This window comes from Macrosteles quadrilineatus, unplaced genomic scaffold (genome assembly GCF_028750875.1).
Source record: "Macrosteles quadrilineatus isolate MER2022 unplaced genomic scaffold, UCM_ALF_1.0 Scaffold_4__1_contigs__length_99947679, whole genome shotgun sequence".
NCBI classification, from domain to species: Eukaryota; Metazoa; Arthropoda; class Insecta; order Hemiptera; family Cicadellidae; genus Macrosteles; species Macrosteles quadrilineatus.
This window is the reverse complement of record NW_026542597.1, coordinates 33,130,634-33,154,448: the sequence shown is the minus strand read 5'-3', so window position 1 is coordinate 33,154,448 and position 23,815 is coordinate 33,130,634. Positions and strand designations below refer to the sequence as shown.

Sequence of the window (23,815 nt, the reverse complement as noted above, 5' to 3'; positions counted from 1 at the left end):
TCTATTATGCTAGTTTGCAGTGTCTACTAATAAGTAAAACAAATGGAAGATATCAACAATCTGACAAAATTTCTCCCATTAGCACAAACAACCTTTATTCTGCGGTAGGAGTAAGTATGATATTTCATGGGGAAAATCACAAAAGTTGAAAATACGTTTGAACTGGTGTAATCTCTTGTGTTGCTTAGTCTATGGTTGTACCTTAGACTAATAATACAACAGTCAATGGTTGTACCTTTATTTGTCTAGGAATCATAAGGTCCGTAGCATACCAAATTGTACCGGAACCGGTAATAAAAATCGGTCCAGCCGCTTTATAAATCTGATTTGTTAAAATCATGAAACATACGTTGCAATTGCTTATTAGCCTTTTGAACCCTAATTAACGTATTTGTATAACAACAATGTAAAACTCACCACTGGATTCAAATGTTCCGAAATACATTTGTTCAATGGTACCCCTAGTGCTAGTATAACGTCTCTCAATTCTCTCTTTCAGTGCTACCCCCATTGGTATCTCTATAGTTCAGTGGAAGCGTTGTGTGCTCCGAACGGATCTTATTGAGCGGGTTCCAGGACCAGAAGACATGGGAGTTCCAATTGACCAAGAAAGTCGTAAGACGTAATACTTTACAAACAACAGGTAAAATGGGTGTTTTTGGAGAATTGGACAAAGTTTTAAACGTTAAAAACTTCTATCAAAAGTCACCAAATGGCTTTAAAAATGTAAAATTTTCCTGGGGAGACCCACAGACCCCTTTCTTTTTGGGGGTGCTCCACATCCCCCTACCCCCCCCCCTTGATACAACCACCACTAACCAGACCCCCCCGAACATTTGTCCTGGCTACGGCCTTGATCTGAAGAGTATATAAGAATTGTATTATTGTAAAGTACGTAAGCTTAGCTCTAAAATCAATGGTCACTTAACACTAAACTGGTTCACATTTCTTGTTCCTCTGCCCTTGCGTTCTGTTGTTCCAGCATTCCTTCTTTAATCTCGGTTCGGTCTCGGTCTCGGTCCAATATTCGGTCAAAAATAGTTAGAGATAGATGAGAGTGAGAGTGAGAGTAGTCAGTGTCGTCTGCTTTATTATGTTCTTCTGGTTCTCTGAGTAAAGATTAGAATTAGCCATCCTCAAATATTATGGACTTAGAGTGGGCTAGTTATTTTAAGATTTTCCAGCGTAGTGTTTGGGAATACTCAGAAATGATATAATCCATTGTTACTTCAAGAAAATAACACTGCAATGGGGGTAAGTGTTATAATTTTCATTTTTGTTTTAGCAATAGTTTAGGCACAGCCAGTTTTCAATACAAGTTAGGCCTAGGTTACCTAGGATAAGGATAGAGTTGCACTTCAAGTCATTTTTATAGTTATCTTTCTTAAGTTTAGCTTAAGTATGGAGAGTACGGTAACCTGATTGCTAGTGGCTACAATAATTTGTCTCTAACTTATTACAAGGTAAAAATGTGGTTTGGATTCCACTTTAAACTGTACCGAAGTTAGGTCCCTTAGTTGCCATTGGCTGTATGGGCTATTAACAGTCCTGCCTAAGCAAGGCCTCACTAGAAAAAACAGGCCAGGCTGGAGCACGTGCAGCGCAACACTACGTCACAGTGGTGGATATTTGTACTAAACTCTTACCATTAAAATCTTACAAACAGTCAGCTTGTTTATTTACCGAAAACATATGGGAATGGTGATGGCAATTAATTTATCAATGAAATCTATCCACTAGTGTGACGTCATGGTTCCTGCAGCATGGCCTGTTTTTCTAGTGGGGCCTTGGCCTAAGGAGCATGTCGGCCTCAGTCAGTACGTAGCCTAACAAGACTATAAGATCGCGCAACTCATCCTGTTACACTCATCTCCAATCATGCTTGGCTTAAAATATTCATATGTTTCAGATTAAAGTATAGGCTACCGTAGGCCTAAGTATAAGTAAAATATAAGCTTAGTAAATTTAACCCTCCGAGTGTTATGTGTCGTAAAATCGACACATAACACACTCTGTGTAGTATTTTGTGTCGATTTTTCGACTCACAAACACTGTTTACGGCGAAGGCTCTATGACTGACAAAATCGGATTGAACTGGATTGAGTTAGGTAGGCCTACCTAAGTTACCGGTATCGTTTTATTTGGCAGATTCTAAGCTTTCTCCCGAGGTCTGTCTCCAAGCGCTTTTTTTTACTTGAGCCGATCATAATTATAGCAGACAGCTGACGTGCGTATTTGTAAACAGCTTGGTTAACCTCGCACCGATGACTGATGTGTTTTATTACGTTTATCATTGTTTTAGTGTTAAAAATCAAAAGTAGTGATATACGTGGTGCATTATAAGAAGATTTAAGTGATTTTGAAGGGCTGGTTGATGATCCTGAAGAAGTAGGTAGTGATATTGATGTAAATTATCAGCCAGATTCCTAGCTATGGTTAGGCTATGCATTCTTAGCTAAAAGCTATGTACCGAAATCTGTTTTTTGCCCATAAACTTATTTATTTGCAAATCTACTTCCTTATATTATTATATTTTTGGAATCCTCATAAAATTCTGAACAAAGTGGCTATTTTAAAATATTTGTAGACCTATAAATTATAACAATTTATTGAGCGCAAACATACATTTTTTCATTTATTTTATAATTTTTGAGAAATGTTAACCCCACAAAAATTGTTGAACATTTTTTTTTATGTTTTATATATTACATCTTGAAGCCCATAATTTTCCAAACAAAATGATATATAAAACAGCATACTTTACATTGTTTTTAAGTTTCTAAGATAGGCTACATTAAAAAAAAACCCTGCGATTGCGCAATAAATGGGCGAACATTAAGACCAAAACTAGAGACACTTGGAGGGTTAAACACATTGGTAATAAATAGTTTGTCCCAAAGTATGTTAGGTCTAGAAGTTGTTCTTTGATAGGTCTTTAAGAGCAACTAGTGTAGCCTACATGTCTTCAATGTTTACAATGTTTTGTATGTTAAATGTTTTATGTTTATTTGGTTTGTTTTCTATACAGGATAAAAATTCTACAAAGTTAAGAGCCGCTTACAATTTTTTTTAGGTTGAATAAAAAAGTTGCGTTTTTTGTTGACAAACAAGTTGCGTAGACCTTAACTAATTTTTTTGTGTGAAAAAAGTCAAAGTCAGATTGACATGAAAACCAGCCCTTATGAAAGAATTTCAAATGTATAATGCATTATATATCCTCATACCCTTCTTGTAAGCAATTTTCTTTTTATTTGATCAAATTCACAATTACCCTCAATATTTCACTACCTTATGTGGGGGTAGTTGTGAACGCTGTTCCCTTTTACCCCGCCTGTAAAAGAAACACAGATTACTTACAAGTTTCCCGGTTGTGTTAAAGTTTTTGAGATGTAGGCGGACAGGATAGTTAGTAGGCACATCTGTTAGTGATATGATTTCTAAATAAGCTAGTTTTCCAAGATAAAAAAAAAAATTTAGTACAACTAATATTTTGTATAACCTAAAAGGAAAGTGCCTAATTATTTTATCTAACCAAGGTAATTTAGTTTTCTTTTCTAATGGTTGATTGTTATTACAGTAGGATTTCAATAATTTTAAAAAAACAAATTTGTGCTCTTTCAAGTGATATTATTTTGTCATTTCCTTTCAATTTTTACTTTAGGCCTACTGTATCAAATAACTACTCTATATTATTTTCTCTTGTATAAGAATACTATTTTACCCATTCAATACATTAATTTTAATCACTCTGACCATTTTTTATTATTTTTACATCTACCTGATTTTCTAACTATTTCAAAGTAGGACCTACCACGGAAAAATCTCATTTGGACGCTTATTTTTTGTAACATGCCATTGAAAGTGGGAAATTTGTGAACAGTTTGAATTAGGCTTTAATCAAAATTCCCCTCCTATGCTGTAGTATGTAACTTAGTTTTCTCAACTGAGTTCACATTTACCCCAAAATTGTAGGCAATTGTGAATGCCGTCCGGGCAATTGTGAATGCTGAATAACTCCTTAACTAAATAGGGGATGTACATAACTTACCAAGTTATCAAATTTGAACAACATTTCAGGAGTTGAGAAGAAATAAGAGTCAATTAGAAATGAATACAGGGCATAGTTCAGACGATTACGAACCTTTAACTTGCCTTCTCCGACCTCGAGCTCACTCTACATCTCATATGGCTACTCTGCAGATGCTCTCCGACCTACAAAAGGTCACAGGTACGGCTCACAATTAATTGGATGTGGATGCAAATTTACAAGTTTTTCAGTAATAGTCTCTAGGCCTACAGCGTATCCAAGACAGGATAAATAGAATATGTGGTTGAAGTTACAGTACTGTACTAGACGATTTCTTGTTGTAGAATCGCTAAACATGGAAGGCCGAAAGTGCATAGGCTCGTTTTTAGTTCTATCTGTTTACATAGCTTATAAGTTATATGGTTACATTATCCAAATGAAGAGTCGGATAACACAGAAGGTTATAATCGAGACTCTATTGTAAACTTAAGTTAAGTTATTTGTATTTCTCAAATAAATACATTACAGTTGAAACTTTGTTGGCATAGCCTAGCCTATATTATGTAATTTAACCAAATTGTACATACGGTACGGTAAGTTAAAACTTTTACTGTCCAAAGGATTAACTGTGAAGTTGGGCTATACATGTCACCACTATTATTGTAGGCCTAATTTATTCGTTAACTGAATGTCACATAATTGATAATGCTTACTAACTTGTAAAAATTTTCTTTAATTCAGGGCTGTAGAAATTAGCAACAGTGTTGTAAGTACATGTTGAATTGAAATTGTTTTGTACATTTCACATTTTTGAGGGTTTAATTATGATTCCCTAACATACCATAAACAGTATTGAATTATTTCATGTTGGCTTGGACTGGATTGGTTTTTGCTTCTGATTAACATCTTACTCTAAATTAGTTATTGTTTACTGACATTTGCAAGTTTATGGTACCTAGATTTAATCTTGTTTTTTTAACAAATTTAGTAACGTTGTGCTGTTTTGAGCCCTAAAATGCTATTGCTTCATGTGTTACATTGTTTCTTATAAAAAAACCTATTGTTTAAATGCTTGTGATTGGCTTTGAATTCTAATCTTAACAGAATTTTGTTTTGTATTTAAACATTTTCATTGTTATTTAGTAATTTTTCTGACTAATAACATCTAGCCTATGCGATAGCCTAGGATAAAAAAGTACGGTAGGCCTAGAACAAATTTTAAAACTGCTAAGATGATCAATACGTAAACCACATTTCCCATTTGTCAAGTCAACATGAGAGACCTATAGGCCTAACGCTCTTTAACTTTTATTAGATTAAACATTTTTTTTGCATAAGAGAAAGTTTTCAAATTATATTTGTATTAAACACCGGTCATTCAAATTGCTTACAGGCAATGAATAATCAAATTAAAAGGTAATTTTTGATGCAAAACTCTCCTAGTTCATAATGGTCTGTCACTGAAATCTTGATCTCCCGGATGGAACTAGGAACCGCGTCAAGTTGGTATTTACACTATGTACAAAATCAAACATTTCGCTCATGTGAAGTAAAAGTAGGCCTATATTTAACCATGATTCACCCCTGTCCTTCTAGTCTCAGCTTTGACACTGAGGATGTCTCATCGAAGCATCGTTGCAACCAACTTGACACGGCTCCAACCGGAAAAACAAGATTTCAGTGATAACACCAGCTGGTTAAGCCTAGGAATGAACATAATAGTCTATGTTTAAATGAATAAGAATAATCTTATAGAAACATTATTTCATAAATGTTTGAGACTTGAAATATATTTAAAATATACAATTTTAATGTAGGCTACCGTATTGTAGGGAGTAATATTTTGTAAAATACATGGTAGGCATTTGGAAAATAAAACTAATCTGAACCCCATTAAAAAATATAAAACTTAAGGAAACTCGTTAAAAATAATTAAGCCAATCTATGACCTTGTGCAACTTGAAAATACAGATTTAATAAGAATTTGCTAATGTGCTGATCTTTTCCCAGGCCAATCGTCAGATATAGAAGAAGACGAAGAGGGTGAAAAACACGCTGATCAAATTGCAAGTGAAATTGAACAAAATACAGAACTAATGGATGACACTCCATTGGCTGAAAAGCTTCGGCTGTAAGTACAGACGTTATATTGATGTTATATTGATAGATAGGTGCATGGTAACGTGTTTTGCCTTGGAGAGTCTTGGAAAGGGATAGGGCTTAACATTGAAAGATCTCAACACACCTTTAGATGTCAGTTGCAAAATTCCTATATTTCAGTTTGGTATAAATGTTTTTGATTCTTTTTTTATGAAAAATTGTTGTTAAAATAAACTGTCTGATTAATTAATTGTGAATTGTCTAGGCCGAATAAAGGCTGTAGTTTTTGTTGTTTTTGTCTTCTTTGGTAATGGTATTTTTTTTTAAGACTACTGTATGACCAGTGTGAAAGTGTTTGCCTCAATAAAGAAGGATTTTCATTTCATTTTATTCATTTCAAAGTGCTCTCCATTGTTTGAGAACGATCTCAAATTGAAAATGTTCGCTATATCACAGTGAAATGTTCATTATTTAGCCGCCATCATGGAGGACAATGATGGACACCCGTTGACCGTGGGGCACTCACGGCAGGACACACTTTATAATTTAATCCAAACACTAGAATTTCTTGTGAGTGTACTAAGGATTGGACTTGCACTCTTGCTCCAAAGTTTAGTTTAGTGTTTTTTTTATGTCAAAACTTGACTTTGCCAACTTTATCAGGCTTTTAATGGAAGTGGTCCTTCCTTGCTTAAGAAACAGCTGACAACTAGAAAAAAATAACAAAGTTACATGGATGATGCCATTATTTGTATTGGGAAATCGAGTTTGTTTCATCTTTGTAAGCTAGTTCACTTCACTGTGTAATACTTTTTTATTTTTTATTTATCATTCCTAGTCACGACATAATATTCTTGTACCGGTATCTAATCTCCCATTGATTATGTTAAAACCAGTTCATTCTTGTAGTGCTGTTTAATGGAGAAGACAGGACAGAAGGTTTAAATTTTCAAATTAATCACAAACTGAAAGTTGTCTTCGAGCGATGTGAGGAATATTTGTCATAAAACACTCATTCACAATCATGAATGTATCTCTTATCTTGTCATTTCACTTCCCTAATAGATTGGTTGATGTCATTTAGTTGATGTTAAGAATTACATTCTGATGTTAGTTGGATTTGCCCATCTGCTGCGAGGATTGCAGAAGTTAAATGTTCAAATTTGTACTGTAATATTTTTTTAAGTTATTAAGTAGAAAATATAATAGTTTATCAGTGTATCAACTGGTTTATTTATCAACGGTAGCAAATTCACAGCTTTTTGATGGTTCGAAACTGGACCCAACTGTCCTTGATCATTAGGTTTTCATTAAATGGTCTTGACTAATGAAACAGGCTACACAAGGCATCACACACACCATTCTACCATTCCTTCACTTGCATTTGGGTAAAACTCACAAATAGTTGGCGTCCCCATCTCATATGCTAATAAATAATAATAATAATAAAAGAGTTCTACTATGAAAGAAAAATTATATCACTACTTGAGAATAATTTAGATGATATTTAGTATTTTGTTTTACTAAAAGTTTGTACTGTATTATAGGCTAATCCATTCACAATATTTAGGCGGTTTGAGGGGAAGTTCCCCCCTCTTTTTTCTACTTGTGTGTTACAGCTGAATGACGTGTGACAAATCTCAGCTGTTGAGCCATGTTTCAATGGTAGGATTTATTTTCTTCCCCTTAAACCGCATACATTTTGTGAACTGAGTGAGTATAGTTAAAAATAAACAAAAACACTACACCAATGATACTTAACTGATACCCATCCAAATAATCTTTATAAATTAGTATTATAGTATTAAACAAGAGGGCCCATGCATGCTGCTCTGCAGCGTTAAAATAAATATCATATCTGAGAAATTATCTAATTTATGATTTATGATTGAGTAATACTGTATCTCAAACTTAACTACTGATTCAAACGATCAAAAGCTCAAATTAAGTTATAGCCACAACCTCATTGTTTACTGATTTTTTAAAGTCTAAAACATATAAAACAACCAAACAATACTGGAGCTATAATCATAGAAAAAACCTTATAAAAATCATGTTTATGTTGGTTGTTTACTTTGCGTTTGCTTGAAACTCGTCCGATTTGAATAACTAATAGCTTAAATGAAAGTCGGTAATTCACTGAAGGTTCTTAGACCTAAATATATAGGATTATATGATTTTAACGGGTGAAATAAATCTTAAATTGAAGTAAGTATTCGAAAATAAATCCGATTTATGTTTTTGGCTGAGTAATACAGTAGATAAATATATGTCGATGCTTGATGTTAAATATGTGTGTGCATACCTTCAATTTGAGACCTTGATAATGTAAATTGGTTGGGTAGAAGAGCCAAAGGAACTCGAAAAAGAAAAACCGAATTTAACTCCCATAAGATATACTTGGGGAGCAAATTTTGTTTATGTATAATCGGAGTGGCGGTCACTGGAAGAATGCACCCCAGACAACTAACCCCCCCAAGCAGGTTCCTATGTCATGTTGATGTCAGAGGGGTTGGGGGGGGGGCAATTTTCCATTCACCGACATTTTAGTTTCATTGTCAAACTGTTCTAAACTAACCTAACCTCACCATGTATCTGTACCTAACTGAATGCTGTAACATTTCAAAATTCTGTTTGATATTTTCCACATGCCTTTTCTCTTATCAAACGGAACTACTCAAATTAAAATTAAAGTACAGTAGAGTCCCACAAACTCGGCACTCAATAACCCGGCAGTCTGGATAACTCGGCCATCACCTGGCTCAGAAAATTAGTGATTTTTCGAGTCTAAGTTAAACATGGGCTCAAGTCAAATCATTCGCAACTCGTACCAAGGATTTGTTTTACTATATCTGATGACTTAATAATGACTTGTAATATAAATATCAATAAATAAGGCAGCTAAAAGGAATACAAATTGTATTGTTCTTATTTTTAACCCTAGTTCCCGATTACCCGGTATTTCACAAACTCGGCACCCTTCCAGTCTACATTACGCCGAGTTTGTGGGACTCTACTGTACATAGCACCACATTTTGGTAAGGGGGGGGGGGGGTAGTATTCCAGTCGTGTACTCCCAGATTGGTTAATTGGCACGTCACGTTTCACATGGGGGTGGTGGTAGTTTTCTGGGGGGTAGTATTTCGCATCCCCCGGAGTGGGACTGTAAATAAATATATGCTGATGCTTGATGTGAAATCTCTGTGTGCATACCTTCAATTTGAGACCTCAATCGAGGTCTCCAATTTTTAAATTGGTCGAGTAGAAGATCCAAACGAATTTGGAAAAGAAAAACAACATTATATTAAAACATATACAAGATGGGTTAGACATTGAATGGCAAAATTAGTAAGGTATTAAATAGCATAGGCCTACATTTAACATATAATATTAATTATTCATGCTGTTATAATTAATAATTTCTGTGTACTTAATTACAGTGAAGCTCTGAGAGAAATGCCCCAGAATTTGACAGTAAAACGAACTGTCAAAGTGAAGCTCACAAACACAGTCAGTATGAAGTCTAAGAGGAGACCAATGAGTTGTTGGAAACTGTCCAAGTACAGAGTTTGCATATTCTTCAGCAGGGTGAGTGTAAACTGATCGTTTGGTACTTTTGTATTATACGGAGGCCACTTATTTTAGAGTGATTTTTTTACCGGAGACTAAAAGTAATTACATAATTGGAAAGAACATACTTTAATTGACTAACTGTCCAAATATGACATGATTACGATTAGCAGCCTTTGAGTTCTGCCTCCCATAAGGCAGTGATGTCAGCGAGGATTGAGTTGAATGCGTCATGTACTAGCATGCCACATGTACTCTGCCAAGTAGGCAAACAGCGCGCTGCGGCAATTTATCATAAATATGTTATTAGGACTTTCCTCGTTTTATTATGAATCAAACAATACCAGATGAGTGATCACTCAAGACACTGACCCAGATACAGGCGGTGACAGGTTATGCGCGCACTCCGGTCAACGACCTGACCTTGGCCTACTTGAAGGGGATTTGGCGGGCGAAAGTATGACTCATCTGGTATCGTCCGATTCATAAGAATGACAAATCAGTAATCAACCAAGCCTCATCACACTCCAAATCTGATTTCAATAGCTGCTTCAAAAATAATAAAACAACTGCCTCCAAACTGCAACCACTCAGAACTGAGAAGATGGGAATTAAGCTACCAATGGTTCACCCACTCTAGAAACCCACCAAACCTTAATATAAGATAATCCCCATTCCTCACCTTTCATAGAAGGCTAGTATATTTTTTATGTATGTACATGTGTAAATATACAAAAGTTAAAATATAGTGGATGAGGATTAGGCTATTTTTACATATGCAACAGTAAAAACAAGTTTTAGACTCTTCAGCTGTGTTGGCAACCCTGACAAGGTGTAATAGATTCAAATTACAACTGGCATTGCCATTCCTCCAGTCACAAAAACTTCTACTTTTGTGTTGTGTATTTTATGTGTCTCTATGGACTTATTTAAAGGTAGGCCCGCTTTCCTGTCAATTTCCTTAATAAATAAAACATGGATTTTCATTAAAAAAACAAAACGACAAACATTAAAGCTATTCATTTCAGTTAGATTTATCATTGTGACTAAGGAAAGAGATATAAGTCTCAATTACGTTGAATTTAATTATTTATACTTGACCCACCAATTTATATACATTGATTGATATACATTTAGTTTTAAAGTTTCAACAAATAAAACAAGTTTGAAAGTTTCTGATTTTGATTGTCAGGCTGTTGTTTGAATTTATAATTTAAACTTGTTAAATCCTTAAAATTTTCTGTGTATTTCAGCTTCATTTGACAATGCGAGATGTATTTTCAAGCTGGGAACTGTGGTATTCGAGCTTGAAAGAGATTGAAGGACATTTCGGAAGTGGAGTGGCTGCTTATTTTAAATTTCTACGATGGTTGTTTTTGATGAACCTGTTTGTATTTTTTATCAGGTGAGGTAGTGGTTTTACTTTTAGTCACTTAAGTTTTGTTGTTTTTTAGGTGTTTCATAAGCTAGGTAAGATATCTAATATGTACATTGTAGTGATGGGTCAGTATCACTTCTTCAATGTTGGTACCAGTACCGGTTCCTAAAAAAATTGATTCTCGGTTCTCGGTTCCGGTACCATTGTTACTTCATTTTAAATTAGGCTACTTAATTGTTTTATTTTTAACTTTATGAATTAAATAAAACTAGTGTACCTGTTGCTCCAATTCGAGCAATTGCTAAGTATTACAGGTTATTTTAAAACGAACAACAGTCATAATTTTTGATGACTTTAAAAGATCCGACTCAAAGATTATGGAAATAGGCCCTACTCAAGATGTACATAATAGATCGATATAATCAACATTTCTTGTAAATATCTTATCATGTTTCAAAAGCTGATCTTGTTTTTTAGTGTTTTTAGCCTTACTCATAGCCGCATTAGGTTGTCCATAATAACGATTATAAATATAAAAAAAAAATTATTTGTATTTCTTCTCTTTGGTGGTGTTCTGTGACTTTCTTATGTTTCCATAGTTTGCAAATCGGCTCTTTCAATGATTACTAAGAAAAGCAGCACAGTGTTAGTTCAGTTTTCATCAAATTATCCAGGCTCTCCCGCTTTTTTCCATTGTAATATTTACGCCAACCCAAATTCAAATAGTAAATATTTCATTTCAATCAAGTCAGTAAATGTTTGTAGCAAACTGTTGAATTAGCAAACTTATTGACTGTTTACAATTAACATAATGTTCTTCTTCTCACTTTTAATTTCTGACAACAGCTGGAGTTTCATAACAATGTTTGTTTCCCATGTTAATCTTAAGGAGAAATACGAAACTTTGAAGGGCCCCAGGGCCTCACTCTCTAATTATTTCCCTAAAAAGAAAGTTTCCTGCACAACTTCACGTTTCGCTCTTTCCAATGACACCAAAAACATGTCAATCGGTTCAGTACTTTTGTAGGAGTAATTGTCACAAAAAACCTGCTTGCGTATTAAATAAGTAATCGTTAATCTTGTAACTTGTAACTATATGTTATTAATAATCAACCTCAGATAAAGAAAGGATTGTTTCAAGGTAGTGTAATAATTTTGTTTAGTCCAAATAAATCACTTATTTGATCATCCGGTCTTTATTGAGCTTGCCTTCTGGTTCTGTCTTCTGCTTGACTTGAAGATAGATGGTGAATCAATTGGCGTGTTTGCACTACTCTATCAGCTGACCATAGTGACTACAACTTAACAAAATAACACTGAAAAAATCATCCTATAGCTTATTTGATAATATTTCGTGATAAAAATATGCCCTTTCAAATAGCCCTAAGTAAAAAATAATCATCATGATTGACAATTTCAAATTTTTAAATAAAAATACAACCAATTAATTTGGTACTGAGGGTATCGGTACCAACATTTCACCATCGATCATTTCACCATCAATTCTCGGTCCCGGTACTTTTCCCAAGAACCGGTAGAACCGACATTTGATGTTAAGTACCGACCCATCACTATTACATTGTAGTAGAATGTGAAGTTCTACTCAGTTGGAAGTAGAATTATTAAAAGCATTGAGTTGTCACAATAAAACCTTTTGTGGGTAGTGCAAGGGCGGAGTAAAAAACATTCAGTATCATACATATATATACAGTATTTAAAACATCTTTAATATCATAATATGTTTTTTTCATTGAAATAAACATAAAGGGTGCGCCAAAAAAACCTGACGGTTTCTGATTTGTAATAACTCAGCTGTTATACAAGCTAGAGGCCTCATTGTTGTAGTGAACGATTGCTTATGTTATGCCATTTTAGGTTATGTTAGGTGAAACATCACTTCGTCGAAAGAAAGTTACTGTCTAGTGTGGTGTGGCACGGCTTGGAGTCATCGAACCATATGTTTTTGAGGACGAAAGGGGGAACACCCCCTGTCACTGTAAACTCGGAACGCTATGAGGACATACTGAGGGAGTTTTTGGTTCCACAACTGCGAATGTTAGGAGGGATAGACATGACCAACACGTGGTTTCAACAGGACGGCGCAACTTTTCATACAGCCAATTATTCAATGACAGTTTTGCGTGAACTTTTCCCGGTATAGTGATCTCACGGTTTGGTGATGTGCGTGGTCAGTTCGATCCCCAGACTTAATTTCGTGTTACTGTTGGCTATGGGTATACTAAAAAAGCAAAATGTTTGTTTAGAAATTTCGAACCATCCATGAACTCAAGCAGTGTATCCGGGAAGAGATTGCTTCTATTCATCAGGCTAAAGTGACTGCAAATATGTAAAAAAAAAAAAAAAAAAAATGGGAAGCCTGCGATTAGGAGAAGGTCCTAAGTGATATAATTGTTCATAAATGAAAATGGCATAGTAGTGTGTACAATATAATATTATTTAATACATAAAATTGTATTTTGTTCTTGAATTATTTAATATTAAAAACCGTCAGGTTATTTTGGCGCACCCTTTATATATGATTTTGTTTCAGTTTATGTTTCGTAGTGGTGCCCAACCTGATCCAGCATCGTGCTGCGGCTCAGAACAGGTCGTCATCATTAGTCGAGCTGCTCACCTCAGTGCGGCAGACCTCCGTTGATGACAACTCGTTCGGTGTTGGCAACACTGATAACAGATCGGATAAAGCTGTCTATGTGCCTTTCAAATTAGGAAACGTCTTCACTGGTGAAGTAAGTAAAACTGTATTGTGTTGTTTGCATACCTTAAATTGTAGGTGAGAGTTTAATAGCCAAAAAATATGGGGTATGAAGCTGTAGAATGTTTGTGATAAATTGTACTCAGTGTAGACCCAAGATGTTGGAGTTTTGACTGTAACTGTGGATTGTATATTTACAATAAATTGTTATCATGGTTTTGATCAAAATGATGATTGCTGAATTTGAAGTCAATTGTAAGATAGGTTTTCTAAGATGTATGAGATGGTTATTTGTAATTTCCCTTCTTTTAGGAGTTTGGAGCTTTCAAACGAACTCACCAATCTGTTTACCTCCTGGCTTTCTTCTTAGATTATATGCTGATCACTTAAAGCAACATAAACAAGATTTTCCAAATGTTACCGCAATTACAAAAAAATCCCTATGTAATAAGTAAATTATTTTTTCTTAGCATTAAGTTTAACATTTTTCTGGCCACTATTTGCCAGCGAGTAAAGACACCAGGATAAAAATTAAAAAAAGAGCTCTCGGTGTTTGCAGGGATATTTCACCAACTCGTCTCTTTACTACGGCTACTACACAAGTTTACGAGAGCTGGATCCAAAGTTACAATCAGGATATTCTGTTCCAAAAGCCTACTTTATCACAGCGCTGTTGTCATATGCTGTAACGTTTATCGTCATATCAGTTGGGTAGGTAAAGTAAGTATATAATTTTTTGCTTCTCTTAATGTCCCTGCTCGTAGATTTTGTTTTAGGCACATTAGCGCTATTTTGAAATTTAATTTGCTTCATTAGTTATGTTTTATATTGGTTTATGTGCAGTGCACGTTGTAAAATCTTGGTTTAAAGTTTGTCTGTGAATGATTTTCATTATTAATTAAATTGATGGCCATTAGAAGTAATTGATCCTTTTTTCTATGGTTTTATTATAGTTTACAAATCCACGCTTATAATTAAGTTGTTAAAAGGAACAGAGACAACTTGAGGTAAAGTAAGGTCTGCTGCTTAAAAATTTGTTTGGTTGCTGCTGTTACAATTCTTTTTATTTTATTGCAGTAATAGCAGACAAATTTTACGCCATAAAATAATTTTGTTTGTTTGGATCTTCCAAGTAGTGATGTTAGGGCCAGGATTTAATAACAACAATAATTTAAATTGTATATTGCATGTCACAGGGTATATTTTCCAGCATGGGTCTTGTTAAAAACGTATTAAATCATCATTCGTCTTTAAATGAAATCTAATTCCCTAATCAACATGTGTTCCCTAATTCAAATAACTGTTGAATCCTTTAAAAACATTGTATACACTTTACCTATTTGTTAGGAATGAATCAAATGAGGCTTTTACTCAGTTAGGTGTCAGCTGTTTTGTATATTTGGCAGAATGGCGAGCTCGTACCGCAAGAGCTTCATAGAGACAGCCGGAGGTATCAAGAATATCTACGCTCATAAGGTGTTCTGCGGCTGGGACTTCAGCATAGCCACAGAGAAAGCGGCTAAACTCAAGGCGGAGAGTCTTGCCAGGGAGCTAAAGGTATTCTTTATTTACATACATAGTCTGTGTGAACTTTAAAAGATTGTATGTGTTTACAGTATGTTTTTAGCATGAACCTAATAAAAGGTACACTGATAGGGTTTTGTTTGATTAACATGCTAGGGTGTTTATTAGTGATATGGTTAATATGCTGAGAGCAGGGTTGCCACCTTTTGTTAGGAAAAAATCAGGATGCCCCACACCTCCCCGCGGATTAACATGTGCATAAACACGGACACAAGAAACCAAAATCGTGACTATCTCACAACAGAATCAGGACGGGTGGCGACCCTGGCTGAGAGGTTAAGTTATTGTCACTTCAGTTAGAAAACATCACTTTAGGCTGGTATTCAAATACCGTCATGGCTAGGTATGGTGTACAACTACTCATGAGTGGTTCAACCATCTGTGTTAGAGCTAGGTGAGAGAGGACCACCTAAAATGAAGAGGATAAATTGTTTGGAAGTTAATGAAATCAGTGGATAATTTTTTAATTGCACATATGATGAAGAATTTTGCCGCTTTTTAACCATCCTCCTTGTGTGTTCTGTTTTTGTGTTAATGAATGGAAGAACAAGCTTGAAGGAAATAAATAGTCATAGTCAAAATATTACCAAGACTTTAAAGGAATTAATCTTAAAAATGCTTTATAATAACAGCTTTCATTTTGTAACCAGTTAAACAGTATTGCTCAAAGGCTAAAATCTGTTCTTCCCGAAGAGTGATTTTCTGAGGATAGTTTTGGTTTGTTAAATCATTTTTGAAGTTGGTATTTAGCCTGATGCAAAGTTACTATTCTCAGTGCTTTCATACTTGATCCTCAAACTCCACTGTATACATTCAAACAGCCACTGTATATCAGCTCTGAGCGAAACATGACCAACAACTTGTAAAGCAAAAAGGAATAGGTCTTAACTTAATACTGTGAAGATGATTAGACCATTCTCTCATTAAAGTTATTATCAATTTATTGAAATAATGGACTAAATTGATTTGCGCTTCCATGAGAGCCAAGTCAAATCAAAAGGAAAACTATATAAGAAACGAACAACAGAGAAACAACAGTTTTCCAGTTGCTCAGTAAGTGAAAGCTCGTTCAACTATGTACTATTTGAAATAAAATGGGTACAGCTTGTCCTACATATGGAATTTCTTGGTTTTTAAAAGACAGTTGTCTTGTCTTAGGTATGTATTGTCTATATCAATAATGATTCTCACAGGAACTAATGGAGGACGACGCCAGAGCAGTGCTACTACAGTTGGACTGGTGGAATGACTTGTATGTCAAGATAAAGCGTTGTCTGGTCTCCGCACTGTTCCTTGTACTGTCAGGAGCTACTGGATGTCTGGTCTACGCTCTTCTCACTCACTCCTTCCTGGCTAAACTTAACTCTCAGGCGGGCGACGTCATTGAGATTGTTTTAGACGTAAGTAGAGCCAGTGGAAGTTTTTAAAAATAATTTGGTTGTTATAAAAAATAACATTTGCATTTTAATGGTTTTCAAATTTTTGAATACTTTAACACTTTTACTTTGTTTTTGTTTTGTGTTAACCTTTATTTATGAAATGATTTAATGATTAACTATAATGGTATGTTAATAATTTTTAAATTTGCAATTAAGTCGAGTCACTTTTTACATTTTTTAAGGGCTAGTGTATTTGTTCATGCATAGTAGGACACACATTTTCGTTCTTAGAAAGTAAATGGCAATAGGATTAGGTGTGCATCTTTATTTCAGCTGATTAGGAAACATAGAAGTATAGATGGTAATAAATTCGTAGCTTTACCGGTGAGAGGGCCCACCCTTAATATACGATGTATGGCTTAGGTGAAAGTTGAGCCGAGGACATTTTTAGGTCTAAGGAGTTTTGAAAAAGTATGAACAAGTTAGTACTCTAATACTTTGCTTTGAAATGGCGACCATACGAAATTAGGTATTTTAAGCCAAGTATGAATGAAGATGAGTGTAGGATGAGTAGCGCAATCTGGTAGTCTTGTTAGTAACTAAGGCCGACATATTCCTTAGACACAGCTGATAATTAATAGCCCATACAGCCAATAGCAACTAAGGGACCTACAGTTTATAGTGGAATCTGAACCACATTTTTCCCTTGTAATTAACGAATTGGTCTAATTATCAGGATAGTACTGCGGAGTCGTAGTACTCACTAAAGCGGAAGTTAATCCACACCAGGGAGTATCTCATCCACAGTGCATGCCTATAAATATCCACAGTTCGTGACCTCCTAGTACCTGGATTACAAGACGACACCACCGACCCAGTCAAGTATGAATAGATATTGATCAAGAAATCATGACAATTCCTAAAGGGCTTGGTCTTTGTCATGTGCCAATTTAAAGTTATCTGATAAATAATCTATTCCAGGAGGAGACGTCGGTGAGCACAGCAGGAGATTCTATTGCAATATCATTTGTCATCACTTCAATACTGATACTGCTGCCCATGCTCTTCTCATACCTCGTCAGGTACAGTGAATACAAATCCTTTAATAACAACTTATTCTATATTGACAGGAATATATGTTCAATAAACTCCCTCATTCATATCCGTTTGTATCAAAATTCAGATAGTTTAGCTGTCATCTTCATATGACTCGCACCTTTTTATCCATAGCCATGTAATTTAAACAAGTCACTACCTGTCCGTACGGTACTGTTTGGTAAAATCAGATTTATTGTGTTCTATTCTTGCAGTTCACTAATTTTGCACACATAATATGTGGATTCGACAAGTTACTATTCACTTTTGTATTGACTTGTGATGCAGACTTAAAATTTAGACCAGGCCCTGGTCAAGAAGTGTTTAAAAAACAGGGGTCTGCTATATATTTTTTAAGATAATAATACCATTAGTGTAGTGACGGATATTGAATCTATAACTTTACAAATGTGTAACTGACTGAACGTTCACTTCTATCAGGTTTGAGGAGTACCATAGGCCAAGAGTGTCGCTGTATGTTACGATGGTTCGTACCTTCTTGTTGGAGCTCATAGTTGTGGCCGTGCTGGTGGTCTTCTGGCTACAGAGGCAGGACTTCCATTTGGTTAGTATACTCACTATTTACTAAGATTGTTTGGAGTTTTTGATGAGGGTAAGTTTGTTGTAGACATCTTGTCATGATTAGTGAAAAACTAGTTTTCACAACGTTTCTGGATCTGGTGAATCTTCAGGTTAGTAAGTACCTAAAAAAGATTTGTACACAAACCCTGAAAATTATATATAAATTTTGTTTATAGTTTTGACTATAATGCAGTTATATTTTTTCTTTTGGTATTGCAGTTTTGCCTGGGGTTTTTTGTGTAAATCCTGTTATGTTCTGGGTTTAATCACTCACCAGAGGACCGAACCAGATAGGCTACCATATCCTAAAACATTAAGAAAACTCTTTTTTATTAATTTTGACAGAAACCATCCACAATAATCTCTCAAATTACAAATATATAATCATGTTCATAAAAATACTACTGAATAAATTATTTTACTGACTGTTTTCTAAGGGAGTAAAGAGGAGGTTACAATTTGCTCATTTGCTTTTTTTACAATTTCAGAATACTATTCTTTTTACTTTTTACAGATGGCTTACAGAAATCATATTAAAAATTAGGTAAATTATGGAAAACCTATTATTTAATACTAGGAGATTTTTTAGTAGATTTCAGTCACAGATTTTTCATTGTAGACTTGTAATCATCCTAATGGCAGAGCTAAAGCTACTAGGTATAAATCAAATATCCGCATTAATTCATAAGGAGTATTAACTCTATTCTATGTTATAATGGTTTCCACACAAAGAAGTTGGTAACATCAAACTATTTGGTTGGCAGTGTTGGGAGACGTCGCTAGGCCAGGAAGTGTATAGGCTGGTGATGACCGACCTGCTACTGGCTGTTCTGGCCACTACGCTGGCCGAGACTGTGCGAGCCAGGCTGGTCAGGCGGGTGTGGCCGTCGGTGGCCGCTCCTGCCTTCGACCTCTCCCGCAACACACTCAACCTCATACACAACCAGACACTGTTCTGGGTCGGCTTCTTCTTCAGCCCGCTGCTCTCTATGGTCATGGTCATCAAAATGTTCCTCACGTTTTATATCAAAAAGGTACAAAGTTGGTAGAGTAGGAAGAGTTTTCAGTTGGTAGTAGGACAATAATTGTAAATCCACCATAAAGGCCTTGTTTGTTTCATAAGGTAATCCAAATTGGCCGTAGAAGTTCTTTTACCTAATGTGCCACCCATTAATGAAGAGGTGGTTTCTGTCAGGGTTTATTTGTTCAGGATGAGTGTAAAAATGACTGAACTTACAGAGCTGAAATCTAACCTTACACAAAGGTAGATTTTTACCTCAGCCAACATATAGGGGTGATGGAGGGTAGGCGAGCGGGATTGATGACATTCATCGGCACATTCACGTCCTTATGGTCGTGTCTTAAGTTTTTAGGTTTGGATTTTTTGATGATTATATTGATAAGCTTTCATGGCAACAACACCAAAGCTCAGACTAGTCTTGTTTACATTTGAATTATTAATATATTTACTTTGTTTAAAATTCGGTAAAGTGTTCTCCTGCCAAAGAGCTAGTTGAATCATGCCAAACAACTAAACAACAGAGAAATATATGAAACTAAGTTGTAGGTTGATTTTGTTTCTATAACACTTTGTGGATATTTTTTTTTCATCGCTAGGGAATCAGATAAAACTCACTTTCATAACACAACTGTGGTTAGATTGCTATTCCTCTGCTGTAAGGATGGTAAGTAATCCTCCGTGTGTTTACAGTTTGGTGTTCTGAACAACTGTGAGCCATCGTCCAGGTCTTGGAGAGCTTCACAGACGGAAACTTTATTTTTGGTTTTCACTTTCATCGCACTTCTCGGAGTTCTTGTGACCTATGGCTATATCATCACACGGTAAGAACACAACTTTTGGAATACAACCCCTTTCAAAGTCATAAAAATGAATCAATCATTCATATCCTTGGGAAATAAATCAACTTCCTTAATGTAGATAGCAAAATATTAATGAGATTGTAAAATGAGAAGGATTGTACGGTTGTTAACTCTTTGCCTAAACTTCGTAGAACATTACCAATTAAATTAGTTACTGTGTTTTATTCACCAAAATAGCGATTTAAGTCTTATACTTTCCAACATTGAAGTAAGCCTCAGAATAGGTGATATAATTGGTGCAGTATGATTGTGGTTTTTATAACTCTATTCTATTGTGTTCCACCATATTCATCCCCTAAAGTCACTTAAAAAGCTGTTGTACTTGGAAAAATTAGTTGAGTAATTATTTATTACTATAAGAAATGGTTTCTGAAAAAGTAAAAAAAAATAATTTCCTTTTTGAAACATTTCCAAAATAAATATCTCAAAGTTTTGTTTACAATGATGGCAATGTTCCTACAAAAAGAAGTGTTTCAGAGTGAACACATCCGCCTGTGGTCCCTTCCAAGGTAAGACCTACATGTATGAGAAGATCCTAGAGGATGCCTTCCAAGTGGAGGAAGGAAATGAGTTCTGGTACTTCCTCATGTTCCTCACCAAACCTGGTGTGGTGGCGGGGGTGCTGCTGACTATGTGGTGAGTTTATTGCGAGTGTGTAAACAAATAGAAAAATATACCCTAGTGATATTTTGTGCAAATTACAATAAGTTGATTCAAGAGGGATATCCATTGAATGTCTCACAGATACATTAAAGTTAGTCAATTTGTCATAAATTAACAATTTTGTGGTCAGTAGAGGGTGTTTCTGTAATAGTCAAAGGGAAATGTAATCTGTTTGACCAAAGGTAAACCCTGAAGTATATCAAATCAAATCAAATTGTCTTTTCTTTATTTTATATTGTACATAAATCAGTACATGGAATGGCGTCAAAAACTAAATCTAAAACTTAACATAAAGAAAACAAGTAAAAAAGTATAAAAAAACAAATAAATAAAAAAAACAAATAAACAAACAAAACACAAACAAAACAAAAAAAAAATAAAAAAAACAAGTATAAAAATAAAAAATCAGTAATCCTCTACAAGTTCAGAGCAAATATGAACAAAAATCAGTTACACAATACATCAGTCCCTAAAAAGATAAAAATATGACAAGGTGATAAGAATAAGAATAGTCAATTACATGAGCTTTGGGAATCACAAACAGTTAAAACAGAAAAATTAAAGTGAAAGTCAACTCTTTTAAGTCAAAATTTGGACTGTAATTTACTGCTTCAACTGATGTGATTTTTAAATCTCATGTAATTGACTATTATAATTGACTATTGAAAGTTATTATTATTCATTATCTTCATTCATTATCTATTATTATTGCCATATTTTTATCTCTTTATGAACTGATGGTTTGTAACTGATTTTTGTTTCATATCTGTTCTGCACGCATAGAGGATTAGTCAGTGAATTATTTATAGTTCTCCAGATACTTTAGACAGGGTTAGAACTTCAAGGTGGCACATGATTTACTTAATCCATGTCCTATTATGCAGTCCTGCCTGCTACACATGGCTATTGGTTACCAATACAAATGTTAACAATTGCTGTTTTATCATGTCACTTCTTAAAATAGTAGTTGTAATGGTTTGTCAAAATTCTAAAGAATCAAAAGTTTGAAGTCAAAAACCAAAATTGGCTAGATTTAAGTATATAAGTTTACAATTTAAAATACATTTATTTGTTTGTCTAGTGCGGGAGTGTACTATTTGCGAGCCCAATCCAACGCCCAGATGAAGATGGTTGAGATATTGAGAGAAATGCTCCATGCAGAGTCTAGAGATAAAGAGTATCTGCTGGAGAAGCTGTCGTACTTCACTGGAGGACGCAAGAGTCAAAAGAGGCACTCTAGACTGAGCCAAAACACCACCTAGTCACTCGGAGCCTGCTGATAGGTTAGTTGTAAACAATGGTTATAATGATGCTACAGTAAAGTATTGGTTGCAGGATGATTTTGGTAAAACGTCAACAAAAGCTTTATATACTGTAAATTGTGACTTCTCATAACTAATTTTGGTTCTTATGTGGATAAAAAAAAAAAATGTTAAAGTACACTCACATAAGGCTGTACTGTTTATACATATTACTATATCACTAAATTGTAAACCTTTTAAACATCGGATTGATTACTTAACTTCAAACCCCTTACAAATTATTCTGAATGACTCGAATACATCTTTTATTTTCAGTATCTCTAATGGCTGTACTGAATAAGATTGAATTGAACAAGAGTTAGATCTAAACATCTAAACTTTGTATGTTCCATTACAAAAAATTAAAAATAAAATAAAACACACTTACAATAATGAGTTCAAGCATGTTACAAATTACATACTGTAAACAAATATTGTTCTAAAAAAATAACAGTGAGCGGTAAAAATTAGTTGTCCTTCAGACTGTTGACGTTTTCTATGAAGTAGCAAACATTGAAAATCCAACACTTTACTGTAGTTTAATTAGTCACTACACTACCATCAGAAGTACCAACACTTAAGTAGTTTTTACTCCATGGCATACTTAAGTCGAGAAGAATGCTCAAATACTTGCAACTTTGCTTAAGATGTTTATTTTTTAATATGAAAATTATAGTGATTATGGCTACTATTTTTTAAATATATAAATACATTAGGCCTATAGAAAACTAAGTACCCTTAAAATATATTTTGGAATAATAAACGGTAGAACAGCAGGTAAGCAAATGCTGGTGCACATACACTTAATTCCAATTACAACCAATTTTTTCCAATTAAGAATATACATAAGACTCTTGCCCCCTAAGTTGCAAACACTGAAATAATTGAACTGGCACTTGTTTACACTACAAAAGTTATGATCTTTCTGGAAAAAACATTAGAGAAACCAAACTGAAACAGGTTTTCTAAGCAAAGTTGCAACATGTAATAGAGGCCTAAGAACTCATGAATGTTACCAGTTACCGATACAGAAGTAGGCATAAAATTTATATCTGTGATAGGAAGTAACAATGAGGTTGAAGATGGAAACTGCCAAGTATATGTGATAGAAATAACTGGTGTAAAAATAGTAAGGATTGTTTTTTCAGATTTTATAAATATTTATTTATAGGTTTTTTGTTACAAACTAGTAAACAATTTTATTTTATGTTGACAATTTAGTATTTATTTGTGTTAATATGCATGTTTAATTAATAATTGTCTCCTGATTTTCTAGGTTAGGCTTAAAAAATGTATAATAAATTTAGGTTGAAAATTGCTGCTCAGCAAAGCTGTTAATACAGATTTATTTCTTGTAGCTCAAAAATTTAAAACACTAATTTTTAGAATTGATGAAATATTTTTGTATTTAATTTTTTTTTAGTATATGTTTGTTTATTTTATTCTATTATTCGTGTGCTTCATTGTTTATAAGGTTAATTCATCACAAGTTACCAAATTGTGTACTAACATAACATAAAGGATGTAAAAATAAAACCT

General features: G+C 34.4%; 1 protein-coding gene across 2 annotated transcripts; it reads left to right on the top strand.

Moving 5' to 3' along the window:
• Window positions 1-1,086: 1,086 nt before the first annotated feature.
• Window positions 1,087-23,554, top strand: LOC128993470 (transmembrane channel-like protein 5). Of its 2 annotated transcripts, none has more exons than XM_054417379.1 (15): window positions 1,087-1,254; window positions 4,078-4,228; window positions 6,038-6,158; window positions 9,568-9,715; window positions 10,951-11,102; window positions 13,627-13,825; window positions 14,351-14,502; window positions 15,198-15,348; window positions 16,569-16,775; window positions 17,736-17,836; window positions 18,291-18,414; window positions 19,196-19,465; window positions 20,143-20,273; window positions 20,790-20,948; window positions 22,057-23,554. In XM_054417379.1, the coding sequence occupies exons 1-15, from the start codon at window positions 1,249-1,251 to the stop codon at window positions 22,235-22,237; spliced, it is 2,253 nt and encodes a 750-aa protein (XP_054273354.1). In that variant the 5' UTR covers window positions 1,087-1,248; the 3' UTR covers window positions 22,238-23,554. The 2 variants fall into 2 exon arrangements, with proteins under 2 accessions (XP_054273354.1, XP_054273355.1); XM_054417380.1 differs by lacking the exon at window positions 1,087-1,254 and adding an exon at window positions 4,769-4,793 and having other exon boundaries at window positions 4,121-4,228.
• The last annotated feature ends 261 nt before the right edge of the window (window positions 23,555-23,815 follow it).

Excerpts from the sequence above, each read along its gene's own strand:
- LOC128993470 (XM_054417379.1), top strand. Across the intron at positions 9,716-10,950 it reads TTTGCATATTCTTCAGCAGG|CTTCATTTGACAATGCGAGA; the intron begins GTGAGTGTAAAC and ends TGTGTATTTCAG. Across the intron at positions 16,776-17,735 it reads TCATTGAGATTGTTTTAGAC|GAGGAGACGTCGGTGAGCAC; the intron begins GTAAGTAGAGCC and ends AATCTATTCCAG.